Consider the following 27,713-nt stretch of genomic DNA (forward strand, 5'->3'; position numbering starts at 1 on the left):
TTACTTTATGAACTGGTATAATGCTGTAATAACAGTCTGTTACTTTATGAACTGGTATAATGCTGTAATAACAGTCTGTATTACTTTATGAACTGGTATAATGCTGTAATAACAGTCTATTACTTTATGAACTGGTATAATGCTGTAATAACAGTCTGTGTTACTTTATGAACTGGTATAATGCTGTAATAACAGTCTGTTACTTTATGAACTGGTATAATGCTGTAATAACAGTCTGTATTACTTTATGAACTGGTATAATGCTGTAATAACAGTCTGTTACTTTATGAACTGGTATAATGCTGTAATAACAGTCTATTACTTTATGAACTGGTATAATGCTATAATAACAGTCTATTACTTTATGAACTGGTATAATGCTGTAATAACAGTCTGTTACTTTATGAACTGGTATAATGCTGTAATAACAGTCTATTACTTTATGAACTGGTATAAGGCTGTAATAACAGTCTGTATTACTTTATGAACTGGTATAATGCTGTAATAACAGTCTGTATTACTTTATGAACTGGTATAATGCTGTAATAACAGTCTGTATTACTTTATGAACTGGTATAATGCTGTAATAACAGTCTGTTACTTTATGAACTGGTATAATGCTGTAATAACAGTCTGTGTTACTTTATGAACTGGTATAATGCTGTAATAACAGTCTGTTACTTTATGAACTGGTATAATGCTGTAATAACAGTCTGTATTACTTTATGAACTGGTATAAGGCTGTAATAACAGTCTGTTACTTTATGAACTGGTATAATGCTGTAATAACAGTCTGTTACTTTATGAACTGGTATAATGCTGTAATAACAGTCTGTTACTTTATGAACTGGTATAAGGCTGTAATAACAGTCTGTTACTTTATGAACTGGTATAATGCTGTAATAACAGTCTGTTACTTTATGAACTGGTATAATGCTGTAATAACAGTCTGTTACTTTATGAACTGGTATAATGCTGTAATAACAGTCTGTGTTACTTTATGAACTGGTATAATGCTGTAATAACAGTCTGTTACTTTATGAACTGGTATAAGGCTGTAATAACAGTCTGTATTACTTTATGAACTGGTATAATGCTGTAATAACAGTCTGTTACTTTATGAACTGGTATAAGGCTGTAATAACAGTCTGTGTTACTTTATGAACTGGTATAATGCTGTAATAACAGTCTGTTACTTTATGAACTGGTATAAGGCTGTAATAACAGTATGTTACTTTATGAACTGGTATAATGGTGTAATAACAGTCTGTTACTTTATGAACTGGTGTAATGCTGTAATAACAGTCTGTGTTACTTGATATTGAACCTTTCTTTAACTTGTTTAACCTGTTTAATAACAGTCTGTGTTACTTTAGGGATCAAAACCTTCAAACAGGTCTCCTGGACTGAAGTGGAAGAACCCTGGTATAGGTCAATAAAAATACAAGGATCAGTCACATTTTTTATTGGTTAGGTCATCCAGCTACCTTACCGTTCAAATAGTTAAAATTATTTGAAATATAAATCTTCAAGAATAAAAGCCAAACTAAAAGTGAAACTTCAGAAACAAACAAAACAATTATTTCACGAATGAAAAAAACCCCCAACAACCTCAAAAGCACCTAAACTAAAGTAAAACACAAAACATCAGACGAAACAAAAACAGTCATTCCAATTTGTATCACTATACATAACATCATAATAATAATAATAAACATATGAATGTGTACTGCATTGATACAACATGTGCAGAATAGATTAGACAGACTGGTGACTCATCATCATGGTGGTTCTCAACTGATCACTCTCTTCAACTATTTATTTCACTTCATTTCTCTGGGGTTTCCCAGGGCTTCTCCCAGGGGTGGGGCTGTGAGTTAGGGTGGTGGCCAGGTGTTGTATTCTGTCGTCAGTAAGGCTTATGATGATGACGATGGCGGGTCTAGACACCGAAGGTGTTCTCTCCGCTGTACGCCACGTATAAAAAGCCGTCCTCGTCCATCTCCTTCTCGTACAGCTGTCCCATGGTGATGCTGCAACGGGAGTCACAACAAAACACAGAGAGAGAGAGAGAGAAGGCGAGAGAGGAGGAGGAAATGGGAGAAGTAAACAGACTGCGGCCCAAATGCCAACCTATTCCCTATACACGGCTCCCATAGGGCTCTGGTCAAATGTAGTGCACTATGTAGGGAGTAGGGTGCCGTTTGGGACACACTCCACATACTACTCAAGTGAACAGAGGGGATGGAATGTAGCAGTAGGTCTAAATGCTGCTTAGTGTTGAGTCACCATCAACAGAATGAAGCGATGTATCTGAAATACCAGTCGAGTGACTGGTATCATCTGCAGTCTGTTTGGTAATGTCTGTTCATTGTTTACTGCTGTTGTGTTGGTAATGTCTGTCCTTTGTTTACTGCTGTCGTGTTGGTAATGTCTGTTCATTGTTTACTGCTGTCGTGTTGATAATGTCTGTCCATTGTTTACTGCTGTCGTGTTGGTAATGTCTGTCCATTGTTTACTGCTGTTGTGTTGGTAATGTCTGTCCATTGTTTACTGCTGTCGTGTTGGTAATGTCTGTCCTTTGTTTACTGCTGTCGTGTTGGTAATGTCTGTTCATTGTTTACTGCTGTCGTGTTGATACGACACTAATAAAGCTTTAGGCAGGGATTCAAGTCATAGAGCAGCGCGCTGGACAGCCGACCATGTGGCTTTTAAAAAGGCATTTTACCCAACGTTTGTTGAGATCGGAATATACCTCTCAAAATGCCATAACGTGGATCTAACATGGACCAGATTGACTGCCGGCCTTAATTTACAGCGCATTACGAAAGTATTCAGACCCCTCGACTTTTTCCACATTTTGTTACGTTACAGACTTATTCTAAAATGGATTAAATAAATTTAAAAAAGCTCAGTAGCCACACACAATACCCCATAATGACAAAGCAAAAACAGGACTTTTGAAATTTTGGCAAATTTACCAAATTGCTATGAGACTCGAAATTGAGCTCAGGTGCATCTTGTTTCCATTGATCAGCCTTGAGATGTTTTTACAACTTGATTGGAGTCCATCTGTGGTAAATTCAGTTGATTGGACATGATTTGGAAAGGCACACACCTGTCTATATAAGGTCCCACAGTTGACAGTGCATGTCAGAGCAAAAACCAAGCCATGAGGTCGAAGGAATTGTCCGTAGAGCTCCGAGACAGGATGGTGTCGAGGAACAGATCAGGGGAAGGGTACCAAAAAACGTCTGCAGTATTGAAGGTCCCCAAGAACACAGTGGCCTCTATTCATCTTAAATGGAAGAAGTTTGGAACCTCCAAGACTCTTCCTAGAGCTGGCCGCCAAGCCAAACTGAGCAATCGGGGGAGAAGGGCCTTGGTCAGGGAGGTGACCAAGAACCCGATGGTCACTCTGACAGAGCTCTAGATTTCATCTGTGGAGATGAGAGAACCTTCCAGAAGGACAAACATCTCTGCAGCACTCCACCAATCAGGCCGTTATGGTAGAGTGGCCAGACGAAGCCACTCCTCAATAAAAACGGACATGACAGGCCACTTGGAGTTTGACAAAAGGCACTTAAAGACTCTCAGACCATGAGAAACAATATACTCTGGTCTGATGAAACAAAGATTTGGCCTGAATGCCAAGCATCATGTCTGGAAGAAACCTGGCACCATCCCTACGGTGAAGAATTGTGGTGGCAGCACCATGGTGTGGGGATGTTTTTCAGTGGCAGGGACTGGGAGACTAGTCAGGATTGAGGCAAAGTACAGAGAGATCCTTGATGAAAAGCTTCTCCACAGCACTCAGGACCTCAGACTGGGCCTAAGGTCCACCTTCTAACAGGACAACAACCCGAAGCACACAGCCAAGACAACGCAGGAGGGGCTTCAGGAAGTCTCTGAATGTCCTTGAGTGGCCCTGTCAGAGCCTGGACTTGAACCCGGTCGAACATCTCTGGAGAGACCTGAAAATAGCTGTGCTGCAACGCTCCACATCCAACCTGACAGAGCTTGAGAGGATCTACAGAGAAGAATAGGAGAAACTCCTCAAATACAGGTGTGCCAAGCTTGTAGCATCATACCCAAGAAGACTCGATGCTGTAATCCCTGCCAAAGGTGCTTCAACAAAGTACTGAGCAAAAGGGTCTGAATACTTATGTAAATACTTATTTTTGATAAAATAGCGACAATTTCTAACAAAAGCTCTTAGCTTTGTCATTATGGGGTATTGTGGGTAGCTTGATGGAAAAAAACTATTTTGGAATAAGGCTGTAAACGTAACAAACTGTAGAAAAAGTCAAGGGGTCTGAATACTTTTCCCAAATGCACTGTATTTGTGTATAACTAAAGCATATCCTGTGGAAGCAGCGAACCATTTTTAACCCAGCAGCCACTAGTATCTGTGGGTTCAGACCAGGATCCAACCCAGCAGCCACTAGTATCTGTGGGTTCAGACCAGGACCCAACCCAGCAGCCACTAGTATCTGTGGGTTCAGACCAGGACCCAACCCAGCAACCACTAGTATCTGTGGGTTCAGACCAGGACCCAACCCAGCAGCCACTAGTATCTGTGGGTTCAGACCAGGACCCAACCCAGCAGCCACTAGTATCTGTGGGTTCAGACCAGGACCCAACCCAGCAGCCACTAGTATCTGTGGGTTCAGACCAGGACCCAACCCAGCAGCCACTAGTATCTGTGGGTTCAGACCAGGAACCAACCCAGCAGCCACTAGTATCTGTGGGTTCAGACCAGGACCCAACCCAGCAGCCACTAGTATCTGTGGGTTCAGACCAGGACCCAACCCAGCAGCCACTAGTATCTGTGGGTTCAGACCAGGACCCAACCCAGCAGCCACTAGTATCTGTGGGTTCAGACCAGGACCCAACCCAGCAGCCACTAGTATCTGTGGGTTCAGACCAGGACCCAACCCAGCAGCCACTAGTATCTGTGGGTTCAGACCAGGACCCAACCCAGCAGCCACTAGTATCTGTGGGTTCAGACCAGGACCCAACCCAGCAGCCACTAGTATCTGTGGGTTCAGACCAGGACCCAACCCAGCAGCCACTAGTATCTGTGGGTTCAGACCAGGACCCAACCCAGCAGTCACTAGTATCTGTGGGTTCAGACCAGGAACCAACCCAGCAGCCACTACTATCTGTCCTGGTCTGTCCTGGTATCCAGGTCCTGGTCTGAACCCAGCAGCCACTAGTATCTGTGGGTTCAGACCAGGAACCAACCCAGCAGCCACTAGTATCTGTGGGTTCAGACCAGGACCCAACCCAGCAGCCACTAGTATCTGTGGGTTCAGACCAGGACCCAACCCAGCAGCTACTAGTATCTGTGGGTTCAGACCAGGACCCAACCCAGCAGCCACTAGTATCTGTGGGTTCAGACCAGGACCCAACCCAGCAGCCACTAGTATCTGTGGGTTCAGACCAGGACCCAACCCAGCAGCCACTAGTATCTGTGGGTTCAGACCAGGACCCAACCCAGCAGCCACTAGTATCTGTGGGTTCAGACCAGGACCCAACCCAGCAGCCACTAGTATCTGTGGGTTCAGACCAGGACCCAACCCAGCAGCCACTAGTATCTGTGGGTTCAGACCAGGACCCAACCCAGCAGCCACTAGTATCTGTGGGTTCAGACCAGGACCTGGATGCTGTGTCTTATTGAGGAAGAGACAAAGGGCATTGAGGTCAAACTATGAACCAATGAGGAGTGGGGTTCATATTCCTGTACCAACATTGTTGCCATGGGTACCAGAATAAAGCCCTTTAGAGCAGCTGGTGTGTGAGCTTGTCAATCTCTATAACTCATGTCCCAGGTTAACCTACCAGCTTGTCAATCTCTATAACTCATGTCCCAGGTTAACCTACCAGCTTGTCAATCTCTATAACTCATGTCCCAGGTTAACCCAGTTCTAACCCAGGTTGTCAATCTCTATAACTCATGTCCCAGGTTAACCCACCAGCTTGTCTATCTCTATAACTCATGTCCCAGGTTAACCCACCAGCTTGTCTATCTCTATAACTCATGTCCCAGGTTAACCCACCAGTTTGTCAATCTCTATAACTCATGTCCCAGGTTAACCCACCAGCTTGTCAATCTCTATAACTCATGTCCCAGGTTAACCCACCAGCTTGTCAATCTCTATAACTCATGTCCCAGGTTAACCTACCAGCTTGTCAATCTCTATAACTCATGTCCCAGGTTAACCCACCAGTTTGTCAATCTCTATAACTCATGTCCCAGGTTAAACCACCAGCTTGTCAATCTCTATAACTCATGTCCCAGGTTAACCCACCAGTTTGTCAATCTCTATAACTCATGTCCCAGGTTAACCTACCAGCTTGTCAATCTCTATAACTCATGTCCCAGGTTAACCCACCAGCTTGTCAATCTCTATAACTCATGTCCCAGGTTAACCTACCAGCTTGTCAATCTCTATAACTCATGTCCCAGGTTAACCCACCAGCTTGTCAATCTCTATAACTCATGTCCCAGGTTAACCTACCAGCTTGTCAATCTCTATAACTCATGTCCCAGGTTAACCCACCAGCTTGTCATTTTCTATAACTCATGTCCCAGGTTAACCTACCAGCTTGTCAATCTCTATAACTCATGTCCCAGGTTAACCCACCAGCTTGTCAATATCTATAACTCATGTCCCAGGTTAACCCACCAGCTTGTCTATCTCTATAACTCATGTCCCAGGTTAACCCACCAGCTTGTCAATCTCTATAACTCATGTCCCAGGTTAACCCACCAGCTTGTCAATCTCTATAACTCATGTCCCAGGTTAACCTACCAGCTTGTCTATCTCTATAACTCATGTCCCAGGTTAACCCACCAGCTTGTCAATCTCTATAACTCATGTCCCAGGTTAACCTACCAGCTTGTCTATCTCTATAACTCATGTCCCAGGTTAACCCACCAGCTTGTCAATCTCTATAACTCATGTCCCAGGTTAACCTACCAGCTTGTCTATCTCTATAACTCATGTCCCAGGATAACCCACCAGCTTGTCTATCTCTATAACTCATGTCCCAGGTTAACCCACCAGCTTGTCAATCTCTATAACTCATGTCCCAGGTTAACCCACCAGCTTGTCAATCTCTATAACTCATGTCCCAGGTTAACCTACCAGCTTGTCAATCTCTATAACTCATGTCCCAGGTTAACCCACCAGCTTGTCAATCTCTATAACTCATGTCCCAGGTTAACCTACCAGCTTGTCAATCTCTATAACTCATGTCCCAGGTTAACCCACCAGCTTGTCATTTTCTATAACTCATGTCCCAGGTTAACCTACCAGCTTGTCAATCTCTATAACTCATGTCCCAGGTTAACCCACCAGCTTGTCAATATCTATAACTCATGTCCCAGGTTAACCCACCAGCTTGTCTATCTCTATAACTCATGTCCCAGGTTAACCCACCAGCTTGTCAATCTCTATAACTCATGTCCCAGGTTAACCCACCAGCTTGTCAATCTCTATAACTCATGTCCCAGGTTAACCTACCAGCTTGTCTATCTCTATAACTCATGTCCCAGGTTAACCCACCAGCTTGTCAATCTCTATAACTCATGTCCCAGGTTAACCTACCAGCTTGTCTATCTCTATAACTCATGTCCCAGGTTAACCCACCAGCTTGTCAATCTCTATAACTCATGTCCCAGGTTAACCTACCAGCTTGTCTATCTCTATAACTCATGTCCCAGGATAACCCACCAGCTTGTCTATCTCTATAACTCATGTTCCAGGTTAACCCACCAGCTTGTCAATCTCTATAACTCATGTCCCAGGTTAACCCACCAGCTTGTCAATCTCTATAACTCATGTCCCAGGTTAACCTACCAGCTTGTCAATCTCTATAACTCATGTCCCAGGTTAACCCACCAGCTTGTCAATCTCTATAACTCATGTCCCAGGTTAACCCACCAGCTTGTCAATCTCTGTAACTCATGTCCCAGGTTAACCCACCAGCTTGTCAATCTCTGTAACTCATGTCCCAGGTTAACCTGGTTAAACCCAGCCTCTAGTATATTTGCCCGGTGTGGTCAGTGTTTGAAAACATCAGTGGCTAAAAGCAGTGTTTTATCTATTTAACTTGGGGAAATATCGTTTCTGAGGTGCCATTTCAGATTATTCCACTGAGTGCTTGGGAGTTCCCGAACCTGGACTGAGGCACGGTCTTATCGACGAAGAGGAAGATGGCCTTCTCCGAGGGCAGCTGGATACGTTTCCTGATGATCCACATGAACTGGGCCACCGTGATGTCAGAGGGCACCAAATACTTCCTCTTGTCGATGTCCACAATCTGAGACCCAGACACCTTCTCCACGATCACCTACAAAACAGACAACACACAGTCATGTCATATTGGATGTTTATAAGTGTTCACATAAAATTGCCCTCCTGGAACAATAAAGATTGTAGCCTGATTGTCTACCTACTTTAGTCCTGAAATCACCATCACCCACTAATTCATGTTTTGCTGATTAAATTTTTCAACAGTGGATAGATAACAATAACCTAGCAAATGACATAGGTTGTCCCTCAACTAATAAAGCCTACTATCCAGCCAGGTCGCCCGTGATACAAGTCAGTATTTGACGTCTATCCATGTCTGAGGACGTCGGGAGATGACGTGGAAACCACCAGCCACTAGGAGGCAACAGTGAGCGTTACCTTCAAGAAGGCTTTGGTTTTTGCTAAGGGTGTTGTGGACGAGGCATACCTTAAGCATCTACCTCTGGTTCCAAAAGGTTGCATGTTCGAATCCAGCGATAGAAAGTTGTTTTATCTTTTGGCCTAAATAAACCTTAACGGCTAAACTTAATCTTAGAACGAAATTAGAAAGTGGAAAATTGGACGTTGAAATTGGACGTTTCAGAAACATGGATGAATGTCTAATTCTGACACGAGACTGTAAGAGCTTGTTGATAATATTACGGAAGCCATTTTAGGATTTGAATGCTGAAAGTGCCGCGCAGATGTACAAGATCAGGAACAGGCCGTCTGCCTTTGCGATGGTCAGCGTGTGGAACGGGGCACAGTGCTCACAGCTGGACCAGGCTACTGATGTTCGGTATGTAAAATGACTTGTAGATCAGTGACTGTCAACACAGCTACAGTCACTTCAGAAAGTACACGGCTCCCCTTGACTTTGTCCAAAACGTGTTGCGTTACAGCCTGAAGTTAAAATAGATTAAAGAGAGATGTTGTCACTGGCCTACACACAATACCCCATAATGTCAAAGTGGAATTATGTTTTTCAGAAATGTATTAAAAAAAAAATTACAGCTGAAATGTCTTGAGTCAATAAGTATTTAACCCCTTTACTGGTTAGCCTAAATACAGTTCAGGAGGAACCATGTGCTTAACAATTCACATAACAAGTTGCATGGACTCACTCTGTGTGTAATAATAGTGTTTGACATGATTTTTGATTGACTACCTCATCTCTATACTCCACACATACAATTATCTGTACGGTCCCTCAGTCGGGAGGTGAATATCAAACACAGATTCAACTACAAAGACCAGGGATGTTTTCCAATGCCTTGCAAACAAGGGCACCTATTGGAAAGATGGCTGTAAAACATAATTTAAAAAAACATTTAAAAAAATAAAATAATAATCAGACATTGAATATCCCTTTGAGCATGGTGTTATTAATAAGACGTTGGATGGTGTATAAATACACCCCGTCACTACAGAGATACAGACGTCCTTCCTAACGCCGTTGCTGGAGAGGAAATATAACATTTCAACACGAGGCCAATAGGGACTTTAAAACAGTTAGAGAGTTTTAATGGCTGTGATAGGAGAAAACTGAGGATGGATCAACAACATTGTAATTACTCCACAAAACTAATCTAACTGACAGAGTGAAAAGAAGGAAGCCTGTACAGAATAAAAAAATATTACAAAACATGCATCCTGTTTGCAACAAGGCACCAAACTAATACTGCAAAAACTGTGTCAAAGCAATTGACTTTTTGTCCTGATTACAAATTGTTAAGTTTGGAGCAAATACAATACATTACTGAGTACCACTCTCTATATTTTCCAGCATAGTGGTGCCTGCATCATGTTATGGGTATGCTTGTCATCTTTAAGGACTAGGGAGTTATTCAGGATAAAAAGAAACGGATGGAGCTAAGCATTCACCATTCAGCATGATAATAACCTAAAACACAAGGCCAAATCTACACTGTGGTTGCTTTCCAGGAAGAGAGTGAATGTGAGTAGCCGAGTTACAGTTTTGACTAAATCATCTTGAAATCTATGGCAAAAAAATGGTTGTCTAGCGATGATCAACAACCACTCTGACAGAGCTTGAAGAATTTTGAAAGAATAATGGGCAAATATTGTACAAACCAGGTGTGCAAAGCTCTCAGAGACTTACCCAGAAAGACACACAGCTGTAATCACTACCAAACATGATTCTAACATGTATTGAATCAGGGGTGTGAATACTGTACTTACGGGGGGAAAAACGATTCAATCCATTTTAGAATAAGGCTGTAACGTAACAAAATGTATCAAAAGTCAAGGGGTCTGAATACTTTCCCGAATGCACTGTATGTCTTCATTTCCTTTAAATAAAAATAAATAAAAAAAATGTTTTCACTTTGTCATTATGGGGTACGGTGTGTAGATGAGATTTAAAAAGATATTTTTTCCATTTTGAATTCAAGCTGTAACACAACAAAATGTGGAATAAGTCCAGGGGTATGAAGACTTTCTGAAGGCTCTGTACATGCAATTTGACACAAATGATGAGCTGCATTTTCACAAGTTAGAAAGAACATAATATGATGCAAAAAAGAAAAGGGAACCGGCAATTCCTAATGTTTTCTGACCGATGCATGTGATGCTACATTTGGATCGGTTTGGGGTCCACTTGCATCTTAAACATTTGAATTGGGGACCGATGTGGATCGGTGAATCGTTACAGCCTGATAAGACAGGCAAATAAATTCAATGTTACATTCTAATAAATATGTTATAACGCTGCGTGAACCACTTTATAAAGTTATTTTACCAAAAAATCCCGCTGTACCTAATATCATTAATAACCATTAGATGTAGGAGTTACCATAGCAGGGCTCAGGGCTAAATGGACATTCCTTCGGTCCCTACAGAATTAGGTAAATCAATGTTGTTGTTTTTTTGCAACTTGGAATAATATCCAAAACGTAACCGGTCTCAGGACTAAACTTTATTTTTTTATTTCACCTTTATTTAACCAGGTAGGCTAGTTGAGAACAAGTTCTAATTTACAACTGCGACCTGGCCAAGATAAAGGAAAGCAGTGTGACACAGACAACAACACAGAGTTACACATGGAGTAAACAAATAGACATTCCTTCGGTCCCTACAGAGTTAGGTAACTCATGTTTTGTACCTTACTTGGAATAATATGCCTCTACGGCAATTCAGACTGATTGAGGACCTTTTTACTGAAGAATGTGCTTAGTTTCTATTATAGCGTTTTGTATATCTGTTTTGCATTTCATATTGATGTGTTTATTTGCATCTGTAAATGAGACATTGGTCTCAGCATGACTCCCTGTCCACATAAAGATACAACAAAACATCCACACCCAGTGAAAACCCGTCTCACTCACCGGAACCCGATCTGGGTACTTGCTGCGTATTTTGGCCGACTCTATACACCGATGTTCTGTTGAAAAACAGAGACGGATTGAGAGATGTTATGAACGGTCGACTCTATACACAGATGTTCTGTTGAGAAGAAGAGACGGATTGAGAGATGTTATGAATGGTCGACTCTATACACCGATGTTCTGTTGAGAAGAAGAGACGGATTGAGAGATGTTGTGAATGGTCGACTCTATACACCGATGTTCTGTTGAGAAGAAGAGACGGATTGAGAGATGTTATGAATGGTCGACTCTATACACCGATGTTCTGTTGAGAAGAAGAGACGGATTGAGAGATGTTATGAATGGTCGACTCTATACACCGATGTTCTGTTGAGAAGAAGAGACGGATTGAGAGATGTTATGAATGGTCGACTCTATACACCGATGTTCTGTTGAGAAGAAGAGACGGATTGAGAGATGTTATGAATGTCGACTCTATACACCGATGTTCTGTTGAGGAGAGACGGATTCAGAGATGTTGTGAACGGTCGACTCTATACACCGATGTTCTGTTGAGGAGAAGAGACGGATTGAGAGATGTTATGAACGGCCGACTCTATACACCGATGTTCTGTTGAGGAGAAGAGATGGATTGAGAGATGTTATGAACGGTCGACTCTATACACCGATGCTCTGTTGAGGAGAAGAGATGGATTGAGAGATGTTATGAACGGTCGACTCTATACACCGATGTTCTGTTGAGGAGAAGAGATGGATTCAGAGATGTTATGAAGGGTGTTACACTGTCATCAGTACAGTAATACAACATGTTTCAAGTCCTCCAAGCTACTGAGAGGGTAGGCGTTGTACTCCAGCCTTTACTCTGAACCTGCTGATTCAGCTAATCAAGAACCTTAAGAGCCACTAGATTAGTAGAACAGGCCGGTGGGTTGCCCCCTGACCTACTCAGTTCACCAAAGAGCAGGGGTATGTCCCAAATGGCCCCCTATACCCTGTGTAGTGCACTACTTTAGTGCACTATATAGGGAATAGGGTTCCATTTGGAACATACCCTCTTGGGTGGCTGTGACAGGAGGATCAACATTTGACGAGAGGTCACATGACGTTGCCTGACCGAGATCCACAGGCATCAGCAGCAGCTGTTGGACATCAGATGCACTCTGGGTAATCACTGGCAAAAGCTGCCAATTCACTGGGATAAATATGTCAATATTTCCCCTAGGCTACTTCTCTATGTGTCAATCTAACACATAAACCATACAGGTGTGGCCTATATCCAAAATACGTCATAAAAGGGAAAAGAAAACTCAAGAAAACTGAAATAATATTTTTAGGAGACTTTTGTTAAAAGATATAGTTTTTGCCATGTTATGTAAGCATATTTCAGCCATATAACGTTGTAATGTTATCACGATAATAACCTAATGTTCAGGGCACATTTTGACAACTGTTTGTTAGAACGAATAGGCCTAGTCCTATTGGATATGATCTATTTACTTTCAATATCACTATCATATCAGTTGTCATGTCAATAGGAACGACATGTCCGGATCGAGGCGATTCAAAATGAAGACGCATAAGCACATTTAGCCAATTAAACAACCAATCCATATGCAATATTTGACTCACGTCTTTTGAACAAGACATTAAGTAACGTCGACATACAATTTCGATAAACTTCCTAATGTTATTTTGTAACCAAAGGACTCAACAACATCTGAGCGGCTGGGTCACTACAGTCAGCCAATGTTATTGCAGAAAAGTGGCCAATCATAATCAGCAATTGCCATTTTAAAAAAAAGATGAAGAACGCAGATTAAGATACATATTTGTTCCTATATTGACAATTTTCCTATTTGCCTGTTGTGAAACAAGTAACCCCCTTTACCCAGAGAATGATCCTCTTTGAACATCCATTTCATGGTGGCTGATTCCGGGAGAGTTTGCTCGACGCGCAGTAAAAATCGTAGAGAGTTGGTGAGAAATCAGACCGTGACAACAACAAAAAAATGATTGCTATTGCTCTATTCCTAAAACTGAAAACAATGTAAAAATGTTGACCGAGAACGTCAACAATGTAGCACAACACGTCTCACTCGGCGGTAGCGTTGCTCCAGGCGATGACGTCACTATGGGACTGTACCATCGCATCGCAGGGGGAAGGAGGCTGATTCGACTGGGTGCGGTTCAGAGACACACATGCTGCGCACAATATCAGATCTTTACAACGCCTCGGTGTTTCACGTCTGCGTGTTTAACGTCCAATCACCAATCCACACGATAAAGACGTAGCTAACATTCTTCTAATAACCTAGGAGTCGGCATGTACAGAGTTTGTATCTCTGGAACATATCTAGGATCTCAGTCTACTTTCGTTACTTTTTTTATAAACGGTACTTGCTGTTCTGGATCATTCCAATCCGACATTACCCCATTGAATTTACATTTAAAATGGTTAATGTTAGGGTAAAGGGTTCTGGCTAAGTTTTAGGGTAAGGGTTAGGATTTAGGGTGTGGACGTCCCAAAGATCCCGGATAGCACTATCTTAAAAAAAAACATGACAGTCTGGTCTAGTTTATGACAGATGCCTGAGCTGACGAGCAAGTGATTTGTCCTAGAAACCCCATTATATTCTCCATACATCCTCTCTACTTCCTCCCCCTTTCATGGGATAGAGTATGGCATTGATTCACATAGGAATATCATAGATGTGCTGTTTGGGTGGCATCCCACTAGAGAATGACATATGGAATCACACATAGAGTGATTGAAATAGGATCCCAGTGGACCCACTCCTATTCTGGGCCTTTAAAGTGGGCTTCAGTAACAGCACATGGACTTTCCTTTATTCAGGCAATCTCCATCAGGCAACAGAGAATCTGTAGCGGGACGTTTTGAAGCAGTTTAATCCACGCTCTGACTGGAATGTGAAGGTCACGTAAAGGTCATAACACAGCTCTATTATTTGTCACTAATAGTTTTATTATAAGTATGTACTATAGTAATGGTTGTACAACATATACAGATATTCAGATATCAGCAGTGCTTTAGTACATAGTGATACAGAATGAGGATAATACAACACACTACTGTAATCTATTATTATTATTATACAGTAACTTTACAGTATAGTGTGTGTAGTTGACTTGCCAGCCGCTGTAACATTTGCTGTCACCAGGTTTTCCAGAAGTCCAGGTCGGACTTCCTACTTTTCCATTCTGATTCCCAGAATCTTCCAACTGGGATTTCTGGAAATCTTCGGCATTTTATGGGGAAAGTTTCCAGAATTTTGCACTTTGATATAATCCAAACTGTATTCTCGGGAACTAGCCTGATCATGCGATAGCTCACCATTCTGTTTCATCTGAAGGAAGCCCTGAGATCAGGTTGGTCCTACGAGGTTATCAGAACGGTGTATGTGCCACAGGAGGTTGGTGACACCTTAATTGGGGAGGACTGGCTCGTGGTAATGACTGGAGAGGAATCTATGGAATGGTACCAAATACATCTAACACATGGTTTCCATGGTTTCCAGGTGTTTGATGCCGTTCCGTTTGCCCTGTTCCGGTCATTATCATGAGCAGCAGTCTCCTGTGATATGTACGTTGTGTTGATGTCAAATGGCAACCCCATTATCAACCAATCAGGAGTTCTGGAAAACCTGGGAATTTGGGGAAAGTTAATAGAATTTTACAACCCTGGTTTTGTTGATGTCAAACAGTTTCCCCTTTATTATCCTCAGCCTTCAGCTGGTTATAAGAGGGAGGGGTTATCAGCCTTCATCTGGTTATCAGAGGGAGGGGTTATCAGCCTTCAGCTGGTTATTAGAGGGAGGGGTTATCAGCCTTCAGCTGGTTATCAGAGGGAGGGGTTATCAGCCTTCATCTGGTTATCAGAGGGAGGGGTTATCAGCCTTCAGCTGGTTATTAGAGGGAGGGGTTATCAGCCTTCAGCTTGTTACCAGAGGGAGGGGTTATCAGCCTTCAGCTGGTTATCAGAGGGAGGGGTTATCAGCCTTCAGCTGGTTATCAGAGGGAGGGGTTATCAGCCTTCAGCTGGTTATCAGAGGGAGGGGTTATCAGCCTTCAGCTGGTTATCAGACAAGGGGTTATCAGCCTTCAGCTGGTTACCAGAGGGAGGGGTTATCAGCCTTCAGCTGGTTATCAGAGGGAGGGGTTACCAGCCTTCAGCTGGTTATCAGAGGGAGGGGTTATCAGCCTTCAGCTGGTTATCAGAGGGAGGGGTTATCAGCCTTCAGCTGGTTACCAGAGGGAGGGGTTATCAGCCTTCAGCTGGTTATTAGAGGGAGGGGTTATCAGTCTTCAGCTTGTTATCAGAGGGAGGGGTTATCAGCCTTCAGCTGGTTATCAGAGGGAGGGGTTATCAGCCTTCAGCTGGTTACCAGAGGGAGGGGTTATCAGCCTTCAGCTGGTTATCAGAGGGAGGGGTTATCAGCCTTCAGCTGGTTATCAGAGGGAGGGGTTATCAGCCTTCAGCTGGTTATCAGAGGGAGGGGTTATCAGCCTTCAGCTGGTTATCAGAGGGAGGGGTTATCAGCCTTCAGCTGGTTATCAGAGGGAGGGGTTATCAGCCTTCAGCTGGTTATCAGAGGGAGGGGTTATCAGCCTTCAGTTGGTTATCAGAGGGAGGGGTTATCAGCCTTCAGATGGTTATCAGAGGGAGGGGTTATCAGCCTTCAGCTGGTTACCAGAGGGAGGGGTTATCAGCCTTCAGCTGGTTATCAGAGGGAGGGGTTATCAGCCTTCAGCTGGTTATCAGAGGGAGGGGTTACCAGCCTTCAGCTGGTTATCAGAGGGAGGGGTTATCAGCCTTCAGCTGGTTACCAGAGGGAGGGGTTATCAGCCTTCAGCTGGTTATCAGAGGGAGGGGATATCAGCCTTCAGCTGGTTATCATAGGGAGGGGTTACCAGCCTTCAGCTGGTTATCAGAGGGAGGGGTTATCAGCCTTCAGCTGGTTGTCAAGGGGAGGGGTTATCAGCCTTCAGCTGGTTATCAGAGGGAGGGGTTATCAGCCTTCAGCTGGTTACCAGGGGGAGGGGTTATCAGCCTTCAGCTGGTTATCAGAGGGAGGGGTTATCATCCTTCAGCTGGTTACCAGGGGGAGGGGTTATCAGCCTTCAGCTGGTTATCAGAGGGAGGGGTTATCAGCCTTCAGCTGGTTATCAGAGGGAGAGGTTACCAGCCTTCAGCTGGTTATCAGAGGGAGAGGTTACCAGCCTTCAGCTGGTTATCAGAGGGAGGGGTTACCAGCCTTCAGCTGGTTATCAGAGGGAGGGGTTATCAGCGTTCAGCTGGTTATCAGAGGGAGGGGTTATCAGCCTTCAGCTGGTTATCAGGGGGGAGGGGTTATCAGCCTTCAGCCTGTTATCAGAGGGAGGGGTTATCAGCCTTCAGCTGGTTGTCAGGGGGAGGGATTATCAGCCTTTAGCTGGTTATCAGAGGGAGGGGTTATGAGCCTTCAGCTGGTTACCAGAGGGAGGGGTTACCAGTCTTCAGATGGTTATCAGAGGGAGGGGTTATCAGCCTTTAGCTGGTTATCAGAGGGAGGGGTTATGAGCCTTCAGCTGGTTATCAGAGGGAGGGGTTACCAGTCTTCAGCTGGTTATCAGAGGGAGGGGTTATCAGCCTTTAGCTGGTTGTCAGGGGGAGGGGTTATCAGCCTTTAGCTGGTTATCAGAGGGACGGGTTATCAGCCTTCAGCTGGTTATCAGAGGGAGGGGTTATCAGCCTTTAGCTGGTTATCAGATGGAGGGGTTACCAGCCTTCAGCTGGTTATCAGAGGGAGGGGTTATTAGCCTTCAGCTGGTTACCAGAGGGAGGGGTTATCAGCCTTCAGCTGGTTACCAGGGGGAGGGGTTTTCAGCCTTCAGCTGGTTATCAGACAAGGGGTTATCAGCCTTCAGCTGGTTACCAGAGGGAGGGGTTATCAGCCTTCAGCTGGTTATCAGAGGGAGGGGTTATCAGCCTTCAGCTGGTTATCAGAGGGAGGAGTTACCAGCCTTCAGCTGGTTATCAGAGGGAGGGGTTATCAGCCTTCAGCTGGTTACCAGTGGGAGGGGTTATCAGCCTTCAGCTGGTTATTAGAGGGAGGGGTTATCAGTCTTCAGCTTGTTATCAGAGGGAGGGGTTATCAGCCTTCAGCTGGTTATCAGAGGGAGGGGTCATCAGCCTTCAGCTGGTTACCAGAGGGAGGGGTTATCAGCCTTCAGCTGGTTATCAGAGGGAGGGGTTATCAGCCTTCAGCTGGTTATCAGAGGGAGGGGTTATCAGCCTTCAGCTGGTTATCAGAGGGAGGGGTTATCAGCCTTCAGTTGGTTATCAGAGTGAGGTGTTACCAGCCTTCAGCTGGTTATCAGAGGGAGGGGTTATCAGCGTTCAGCTGGTTATCAGAGGGAGGGGTTATCAGCCTTCAGCTGGTTATCAGGGGGGAGGGGTTATCAGCCTTCAGCTGGTTATCAGAGGGAGGGGTTATCAGCCTTCAGCTGGTTGTCAGGGGGAGGGGTTATCAGCCTTCAGCTGGTTATCAGAGGGAGGGGTTATGAGCCTTCAGCTGGTTACCAGAGGGAGGGGTTATCAGTCTTCAGCTGGTTATCAGAGGGAGGGGTTATCAGCCTTTAGCTGGTTATCAGAGGGAGGGGTTATGAGCCTTCAGCTGGTTATCAGAGGGAGGGGTTACCAGTCTTCAGCTGGTTATCAGAGGGAGGGGTTATCAGCCTTTAGCTGGTTGTCAGGGGGAGGGGTTATCAGCCTTCAGCTGGTTATCAGAGGGAGGGGTTATCAGCCTTCAGCTGGTTATCAGAGGGAGGGGTTATCAGCCTTTAGCTGGTTATCAGAGGGAGGGGTTACCAGCCTTCAGCTGGTTATCAGAGGGAGGGGTTATTAGCCTTCAGCTGGTTACCAGAGGGAGGGGTTATCAGCCTTCAGCTGGTTACCAGGGGGAGGGGTTATGAGCCTTCAGCTGGTTATCAGAGGGAGGGGTTATCAGCCTTTAGCTGGTTATCAGAGGGAGGGGTTACCAGCCTTCAGCTGGTTATCAGAGGGAGGGGTTATGAGCCTTCAGCTGGTTACCAGAGGGAGGGGTTATCAGCCTTCAGCTGGTTACCAGGGGGAGGGGTTATCAGCCTTCAGCTGGTTACCAGAGGGAGGGGTTATCAGCCTTCAGCTGGTTATCAGAGGGAGGGGTTATCAGCCTTCAGCTGGTTATCAGAGGCAGGGGTTATCAGCCTTCAGCTGGGCTATCAGCCTTTAGCTGGTTGTCAGGGGGAGGAGTTATGAGCCTTTATCTGGTTGTCAGGGGGAGGGGTTATCAGCCTTTATCTGGTTGTCAGGGAGGAGGGGTTTGTTTGGTTATTAGGATCCCCATTAGTTTTTGCAGAAGCAGCAGCTACTCTTCCTGGGGTCCACAAGATACACAAAACATGACAAGTAACAAAACACTGATACACAAGGAAAGTTACACAAATGTAAACAATATTCAAACAATGCAACAGAAAAATGATACAACAACACAACTAAAAACGGATGTTTATGTGTTCTCCTTCCATGAGTTGTTTTATTAATCAGTTTTTTAAAGGGACGGGAGTTCCATGGCTCTGTATAAAACCGTGTATTTCCTTGAATTCGTTTTGGACTTGGGGACTGTGAAGAGACCCCTGGTGGCATGTCTTGTGGGGTATGTATGGGGTGTCTCTGCTGAGTGTTATTTGATCATTTTCATTCCAGTAATATTTATCATGAAAACAAATAGAAGATAAGCAGTTCATCTCTCGTCACCCCTCAACCAGGAAATACTGGCATGTTGTTGTTAGTGTACGTGTAGTTAAGAGCAAGGCCTGCTGCTCTGTTTTGAGACAGCTGTACACTTAGAAAATAGGGCTCCAAAACCGTTCTTCAACTGTCCACATAGGAGAACCCTTTTTGGTTCCAGGTAGAACCATTTTATGAAAAGGTTCTTATTGGAACCAAAAGGGTTCTTCCTGGAACCAACAAGCATTCTTCAAAGGGTTCTCCTATGGTTCTAAATGGTTTTAGGTTTCTAGATAGCACCTTCAAGAGGGTATCTTGGCTAGATCTTCCTTTGCTGCAGCTGACCGTATTAGCGTTACAGTAATCAACAGGAGACAAGACCAGAGTCTGAACAACTAGTGAGGTTTATTGATGTTTCAGAAAGCAGAAGATCTTTTTATAACAGACATACCTCTCCCCATCTTCACAACAACTCTGTCAATTTGTCTTGACCATAATAACTCACCATCCAATGTTATACTGAAGCAATAAGGCACGAGGGGGGGGGGGGGTGGGGGGGGGTTATGGCCAATTTACGACGGCTAAGGGCTGTTCTTAAGCACGACGCAATGCGGAGTTCCTGGATACAGCCTTTAGCCGTGGTATATTGGTCATTTACCACAACCCCCCCCGAGGTGCCTTATTGCTATTATAAACTGGTTACCAACGTAATTAGAGGAGTCCAAATAAATGTTTTGTTATAGCCGTGGTATACCACGGCTGTCAGCCAATCAGCATTCAGGGCTCGAAGCACCCAGTTTATAACTAGGAATTTAGCTTCCTCAACTTGCTCAATGGTCACACTCTTTATACACAACAACCAGCTGAGGTTTAGGTCTTAGAGAATGTTTTTAATATTAATCACCTGATACTAATGTGTAGAGTGTGGAATCATCTGCATACTTAGTCATTCTAGCTTTGTGTAAGACCAGTGGCAAATCATTTGTAAAAATAGAGGAGAGTAACGACCCAAGGCAACTGCCCTGAGGGACACCGCACTTTACATATTTGATGTTAGAGAAGCTTCCACTGAAGAACACTCTCTGGGTTCTATTGGATAAATAATTATCCAAGGGTTATCAGCCTTCAGCCTTCAGCTGGTTGTCAGGGGGGAGGGGTTATCAGCCTTCAGCTGGTTGTCAGGGGGGAGGGGTTATCAGCCTTTATCTGGTTGTCAGGGGGGAGGGGTTATCAGCCTTTATCTGGTTGTTAAGGGGATGGGTTATCAGCGTTTATCTGGTTGTCAAGGGGAGGGGTTATCAGCCTTTATCTGGTTGTCAGGGGGGTGGGGTTATCAGCCTTCAGCTGGTTGTCAGGGGGGAGGGGTTATCAGTCTTCAGCTGGTTATCAGAGGGAGGGGTTACCAGCCTTGAGCTGGTTGTCAGGGGGGAGGGGTTATCAGCCTTCAGCTGGTTGTCAGGGGGGAGGGGTTATCAGCCTTTATCTGGTTGTCAAGGGGAGGGGTTATCAGCCTTTATCTGGTTGTCAGGGGGGTGGGGTTATCAGCCTTCAGCTGGTTGTCAGGGGGGGGTTATCAGCCTTCAGCTGGTTGTCGGGGGGGAGGGGTTATCAGCCTTCAGCTGGTTGTCAGGGGGGAGGGGTTATCAGCCTTCAGCTGGTTGTCAGGGGGGAGGGGTTATCAGCCTTCAGCTGGTTGTCAGGGGGTAGGGGTTATCAGCCTTCAGCTGGTTGTCAGGGGGGAGGGGTTATCAGCCTTCAGCTGGTTGTCAGGGGGGAGGGGTTATCAGCCTTCAGCTGGTTGTCAGGGGGGAGGGGTTATCAGCCTTTATCTGGTTGTCAGGGGGGAGGGGTTATCAGCCTTTATCTGGTTGTCAGGGGGGAGGGGTTATCAGCCTTTATCTGGTTGTCAGGGGGGAGGGGTTATCAGCCTTTATCTGGTTGTCAGGGGGGAGGGGTTATCAGCCTTTATCTGGTTGTCAGGGGGGAGGGGTTATCAGCCTTTATCTGGTTGTCAAGGGGATGGGTTATCAGCCTTTATCTGGTTGTCAAGGGGAGGGGTTATCAGCCTTTATCTGGTTGTCAGGGGGGTGGGGTTATCAGCCTTCAGCTGGTTGTCAGGGGGGAGGGGTTATCAGCCTTCAGCTGGTTATCAGAGGGAGGGGTTACCAGCCTTGAGCTGGTTGTCAGGGGGGAGGGGTTATCAGCCTTCAGCTGGTTGTCAGGGGGGAGGGGTTATCAGCCTTTATCTGGTTGTCAAGGGGAGGGGTTATCAGCCTTTATCTGGTTGTCAGGGGGGTGGGGTTATCAGCCTTCAGCTGGTTGTCAGGGGGGAGGGGTTATCAGCCTTTATCTGGTTGTCAGGGGGGTGGGGTTATCAGCCTTCAGCTGGTTGTCAGGGGGGTGGGGTTATCAGCCTTCAGCTGGTTGTCGAGGGGGAGGGGTTATCAGCCTTCAGCTGGTTGTCGAGGGGGAGGGGTTATCAGCCTTCAGCTGGTTGTCAGGGGGGAGGGGTTATCAGCCTTCAGCTGGTTGTCAGGGGGGAGGGGTTATCAGCCTTCAGCTGGTTGTCAGGGGGGAGGGGTTATCAGCCTTCAGCAGGTTGTCAGGGGGAGGGGTTATCAGCCTTCAGCTGGTTGTCAGGGGGGAGTGGTTTCCCCAGGTGGTGTCCGGTGGTGATGCCGTGGGGGCGGGTGCTCTGCTCCTCCCTGACCTCCGGCCGCAGCACGAAGCCCCCGGGGAAGGTCAGGTCAAACATCTCGCAGGGGGCAAAGGTCAGGGGTCGCTCGACCAGCAGGGTCTTCAGCCTGGCCCTCCAGCCATCCAGCATGGCTGTCCGTGTCGCGGGGGGGCTGTGTCCCGGACACCAGAACACCTGGGGGGCTAGCACCTGGAAGCCACAGAAGTGAAGCACGCCGTTCTGGAAGGATGGAGGGACGTGAAGGAGAGAGGAGAGAGGAGTGAGGAGAGGAGTGAGGAGCCTGGGTCAAATACATAGAGTGAATGCTTGATCTGCGCTTGGTTTAGTTTGCACAATATGCTACAATGGAACCAATGGAATAGACCCAACAAATGCAAACCCACAACGAAATGAAACACATTGGAAATACTTGGTATTTGGAGGTAACCTTGAAGCATCAACATGTATGAGGAAACTCCTTTTGAGACACACAAGTCTCCCCAACACCACTTGATTACCTTCTAAATCCATGAGAAGAAAATACAGTGAAATATTTGTTTAACTATTCCCCCCTGGCTGTCTTCCTGGGTTACCTGTAGGGGCCACAGTGTGACGTTAATGTCTGTCTTCCTGGGTTACCTGTAGGGGCCACAGTGTGACGTTAATGTCTCCGTTGAGGCCGTCGGGGCGGAACATAGTCTGCATAGATCCAGTGCTGAACGACAATATGGCTTTCTTGTCCTGTAAAATGACAAAGAGCCTGAAGTTTAACTCCAACAAAACACAGGCCCTATTCGTTCCACCAAAACACAATTGACCCTGAACCTAGAAGCAATGTAGCCTGAACTGAACGAGAGCAGTGTGTCATTTCTTAAGGTAAATATTATGTAGGGTGTCCAAACAAAATCATTTGACCAATGGGTAAAATACTATATTAATTGTGTAGGTACTGCTCAAACAAAAACCAATGGTCAAAAACTCATGTCTCTATCATCATCCTTTCAAAATGTTTTTTTTTTTACCCATGAAGGATGGTTTTACCCATGTAGGATGTTTTTACCCATGTAGAATGTTTTCACCCATGTAGGATGGACAAAATCAGGGTGATTAAATAAATGGATGCCAGAGAAAAAAAGTGGTGAAAAATCAGGAAAATAGCATTACGTCAGCTAGACTGGACGCTGTTAGAGAATAGCATTACGTCAGCTAGACTGGACGATGTTAGAGAATAGCATTACGTCAGCTAGACTGGACGATGTTAGAGAATAGCATTACGTCAGCTAGACTGGACGATGTTAGAGAATAGCATTACGTCAGCTAGACTGGACGATGTTAGAGAATAGCATTACGTCAGCTAGACTGGACGATGTTAGAGAATAGCATTACGTCAGCTAGACTGGACGCTGTTAGAGAATAGCATTACGTCAACTAGACTGGACGATGTTAGAGAATAGCATTACGTCAGCTAGACTGGACGATGTTAGAGAATAGCATTACGTCAGCTAGACTGGACGATGTTAGAGAATAGCATTACGTCAGCTAGACTGGACGATGTTAGAGAATAGCATTACGTCAGCTAGACTGGACGCTGTTAGAGAATAGCATTACGTCAGCTAGACTGGACGCTGTTAGAGAATAGCATTACGTCAGCTAGACTGGACGCTGTTAGAGAATAGCATTACGTCAGCTAGACTGGACGCTGTTAGAGAATAGCATTATGTCAGCTAGACTGGACGCTGTTAGAGAATAGCATTACGTCAGCTAGACTGGACGCTGTTAGAGAATAGCATTACGTCAGCTAGACTGGACGCTGTTAGAGAATAGCATTACGTCAGCTAGACTGGACGATGTTAGAGAATAGCATTACGTCAGCTAGACTGGACGATGTTAGAGAATAGCATTACGTCAGCTAGACTGGACGATGTTAGAGAATAGCATTACGTCAGCTAGACTGGACGATGTTAGAGAATAGCATTACGTCAGCTAGACTGGACGATGTTAGAGAATAGCATTACGTCAGCTAGACTGGACGATGTTAGAGAATAGCATTACGTCAGCTAGACTGGACGATGTTAGAGAATAGCATTACGTCAGCTAGACTGGACGATGTTAGAGAATAGCATTACGTCAGCTAGACTGGACGATGTTAGAGAATAGCATTACGTCAGCTAGACTGGACGATGTTAGAGAATAGCATTGCGTCAGCTAGACTGGACGATGTTAGAGAATAGCATTACGTCAGCTAGACTGGACGATGTTAGAGAATAGCATTACGTCAGCTAGACTGGACGATGTTAGAGAATAGCATTACGTCAGCTAGACTGGACGATGTTAGAGAATAGCATTACGTCAGCTAGACTGGACGATGTTAGAGAATAGCATTACGTCAGCTAGACTGGACGATGTTAGAGAATAGCATTGCGTCAGCTAGACTGGACGATGTTAGAGAATAGCATTACGTCAGCTAGACTGGACGATGTTAGAGAATAGCATTGCGTCAGCTAGACTGGACGATGTTAGAGAATTAAGGCTAACTGAGAGACTCAGCGTTGGACTCGTCATCTTTCTTCTCCAATCCGGAGGACATAAAACAACATAGAGGTTCAAGAGATATCCATTTTGACACATGACATTTAGTATTTTTATATTTTAGTATACCCTTTTCATGTTAATGCAAAATTCCTGTTATTTTTTGACGATTTGTCACGAAATCAATATTATCTCTGTGAAATGTCAACAAAGCCACAAGCTTTTCCATTTTCAAAGACTTTTACATTTATTTTTTAGTTTGTTTCCATTTGGCTTCTTGTGATCCACGGAAACAACTTTGCCACAACATGTAAAATACTCAAACGTCACTGCAAGAAACCAGCCACCGCTCTGTCAACAGAGCCCGGTGCTTATTATGGGATGTATTAGGTTACGAAATCAGACTTTAAAAAATATAAATGTTAATCAATGCTTGACTCGGGATGAAAGAAGTGCAGCAGCTGGCTTTTTCCATTAGACTATATTCACCGAAATGTACAAATGACGTTATGATAAAGAGACCTCTGATTATTCACTGTGAAGGGTTTATTCACCTTTTCCATGACTTCTCCATGACTTAACCACATTTCATGGCTATTATTTAGACTACATGAAAAAAGTAAGGATCATTGATACTGGAAGGCTTCTGTGTCTGATCCCATAAGGCCTACCATCTCCTGTCGCTGTGCTCTTTAATCAAGGCACTTAACCCCCCACAAAGTAGAACCTGCACTAGTCACATGTTGTCATCTAGAGAGCTCCTGGGTGTCCATCATGCAGGCTTCTGATCCTGCCCTGAAACACCCAAGTCTATGTATGAAGGTCCTGTTGAGCAGCTGTTGTTAAGGCTACAATGTGGTTAGAACAGGGCTGGATCAAAAGCCTGCACACCCAATAGCTATCCTGGAGGATGGTTGCCACCCTTTATGTTAAATATTGCAACATTACAAGGAAATACTTTTGTCTTTATAAAATTATTTCCCTCATTCAATGAATCAGGGATCAAATGGATAAGGTCGGCTACTTCAAAGCAAGGTGTCTAGACATGTTTATATACTAGGCTCTACTATTCATATTTCCGGGGAGATCTATGCACAGCAAGTTATTTCTCATTAGGCTATTCTTAGAAGAGTTTTAATGTTGTCTCAATTTACATGGCTACTGTTTAGCAGCTTTCCAACGGTGCAGATGTATTTAGGCTGTCTACAGTGCCGGGGGAAAGGCTACAACAACATTTATGCTTCGTTAGCTATAGTTAACTAGTGAGATAGCCAGTTCAAAGTATAAATTGTATCAGTTATCTAGGTAGTTTGTTGTCTGTCATTATTTTGTACCTGCTGCTGAAATGTCGCGTTCGCACTTGCACGCACGCATCACACACAGACACATACTGAAGGGTCATTCCTATAATAGCTGATATGTAGATTTTTAAATGTATTGATAATATTTAATAGTGTTATAAAAAATTATGAAACAAATTTACATGACTTTACAAATCCTAATTTGCCAATTTGGAATGCATCGTGCTCATTCATGCTGGCGTACTTTCAGTCTGTGAAATCTAGAACCTCCTACTGTCACGCAGTTACGCAAACTAGCGGTAAATAAACGTGAACAAAACGGAATCAGGAAATCAATGCCAACTGCCCATTGCTATTCAGTGCAGGTCCCGACTTCATTCCGCTTTGATTAACTATTCAGAACATGAAGAATCATATTTGTCTTAGTAAAATGTATTATATAGCATATGGAAGTTACATTTCATCACCAACGCGCGTTTTTACCCACTTTGGGCAGAGTGGTGGACCCCTACATTACGGCTATTTTAAACTGGTAGGATAGTAGGGGGTGAACGAGCTATAATTCACCTAAAGACCACAAGATGTCACCAAATTATTTTCGCAACAATTTACCTGGCTGTCACTGTTCTTGCTGAACCAAAAGAATGTCCTCTATTTCATCACAATTTTGAGATAATTCAACAAAACGATTGTGGTAAATTGATCCATTTAAAAAAAATGTTGAATAAATTGTAGATATTCCAATGAAGTTAGAGAAAAATGTAGATCTTTTTTTTGTAAAGTAGTAAAGTAATAACATGTTGGTTGAGTGTGTTGGGGGCTAGTTACCCCTTTATGGTTATGAATGTGTTTCTGCCAGTCATTTAGACATTTAAACAATGACTAGCCCAGTTAGCTAGTTTATGCTAACTTGCTAGCCAGCAACTTCACTAGCAGTAAATGCTAGCCAGCTAGCTAGTTAGCATAAACTGCTAGAAGTTCTAGCTAGCAAACTTAGATTGTCTGAGGTAAAATACATAAACAAAGATAACGTAACTTAATTTAAGTTGTAAATGTTTCCACTAGTGACTGATAGCTTTACAGTTAATGCACCTTTATAGACATACACAGGATTTTATGTCATATAGCCAGCTATCTACGTTTCTAACAGAGAGCTTTTCAATTGACATCTCTACCCTTGTTTTCAGTCACAAGTGGGGACTGGATTAGGTGGGCGCATTGCATTTACATCAAATCCTCCTGATTCGGCCCATACCAGGCATGAACTCTTCCTGCTCATTGTCAATGGGTATGACACTAACACAGGCTACTGGAACTAAAGACATGAACAGAAGGGTCAAAAGGTCAAACCTTGAATATTCCATTGCTATACATCTTCTGCAGTGAGAAGGCAAAGCCTTGACTCAGGACTCTGTCTATCCAGCCCTTCATGATGGCTGGAACGCTGAACCAGTACATAGGGAACTGATGGGGAGAGAGAGATGGTTGACACTTCAGCTACACCAATCCAATGATCTTTAAACTATGATGGGGAGTGTAGGCTTAAATACTTTGGGGAGAAAGGTGGAGAATTTAAACGCAACAAGGCACAGTCGAAGAAGATAGACAGAAATGGGGGATGGAGCGAAGGGGAGTAAGACAGAAAGAGAGGTGGTCGGGGGGGAAGGGGAGTGAGACAGAAAGAGAGAGAGGGGGGAAGGGGAGTGAGACAGAAAGAGAGAGGTGGGGGGAAGGGGAGTGAGACAGAAAGAGAGAGGTGGGGGGAAGGGGAGTGAGACAGAAAGAGAG

General features: G+C 44.4%; 2 protein-coding genes across 2 annotated transcripts; both read right to left on the reverse strand.

Annotated features, from left to right (window-relative positions):
- Positions 1–1,449: 1,449 nt before the first annotated feature.
- LOC129846238 (gamma-aminobutyric acid receptor-associated protein-like 2) lies at positions 1,450–13,797 on the reverse strand. The gene is made up of 4 exons (XM_055914243.1): positions 13,539–13,797; positions 11,651–11,706; positions 8,189–8,361; positions 1,450–2,033 (listed from the first exon to the last, which is right to left on the reverse strand). Exons 1-4 carry the CDS (start codon positions 13,570–13,572, stop codon positions 1,943–1,945), a joined length of 354 nt encoding a protein of 117 aa, XP_055770218.1. The 5' UTR covers positions 13,573–13,797; the 3' UTR covers positions 1,450–1,942.
- A 7,874-nt stretch (positions 13,798–21,671) lies between these two features.
- Positions 21,672–27,389, reverse strand: LOC129846239 (NAD(P)H dehydrogenase [quinone] 1-like; the record flags this gene model as incomplete). Its single annotated transcript, XM_055914244.1, is given in 3 exon segments — positions 21,672–22,335; positions 22,735–22,836; positions 27,276–27,389. Coding segments are annotated over 3 exon segments (531 nt in total), but the record flags the coding sequence as incomplete, so codon positions are not given.
- Positions 27,390–27,713: the final 324 nt, after the last annotated feature.

The sequence above is a fragment of the Salvelinus fontinalis genome, unplaced genomic scaffold, assembly GCF_029448725.1.
Source record: "Salvelinus fontinalis isolate EN_2023a unplaced genomic scaffold, ASM2944872v1 scaffold_0486, whole genome shotgun sequence".
NCBI lineage: Eukaryota > Metazoa > Chordata > Actinopteri > Salmoniformes > Salmonidae > Salvelinus > Salvelinus fontinalis.

Bases quoted from the DNA above. Each gene is read 5' to 3' on its own strand.
- LOC129846238 (XM_055914243.1), bottom strand. From the start codon at position 13,572: ATGAAATGGATGTTCAAAGAGGATCATTCTCTGG. The intron at 11,707-13,538 runs GTAAAGGGGGTT...GTTTTTCAACAG, and splicing joins CAAAGAGGATCATTCTCTGG to AACATCGGTGTATAGAGTCG. The intron at 2,034-8,188 runs GTTCGGGAACTC...CTCCCGTTGCAG, and splicing joins AAGACCGTGCCTCAGTCCAG to CATCACCATGGGACAGCTGT.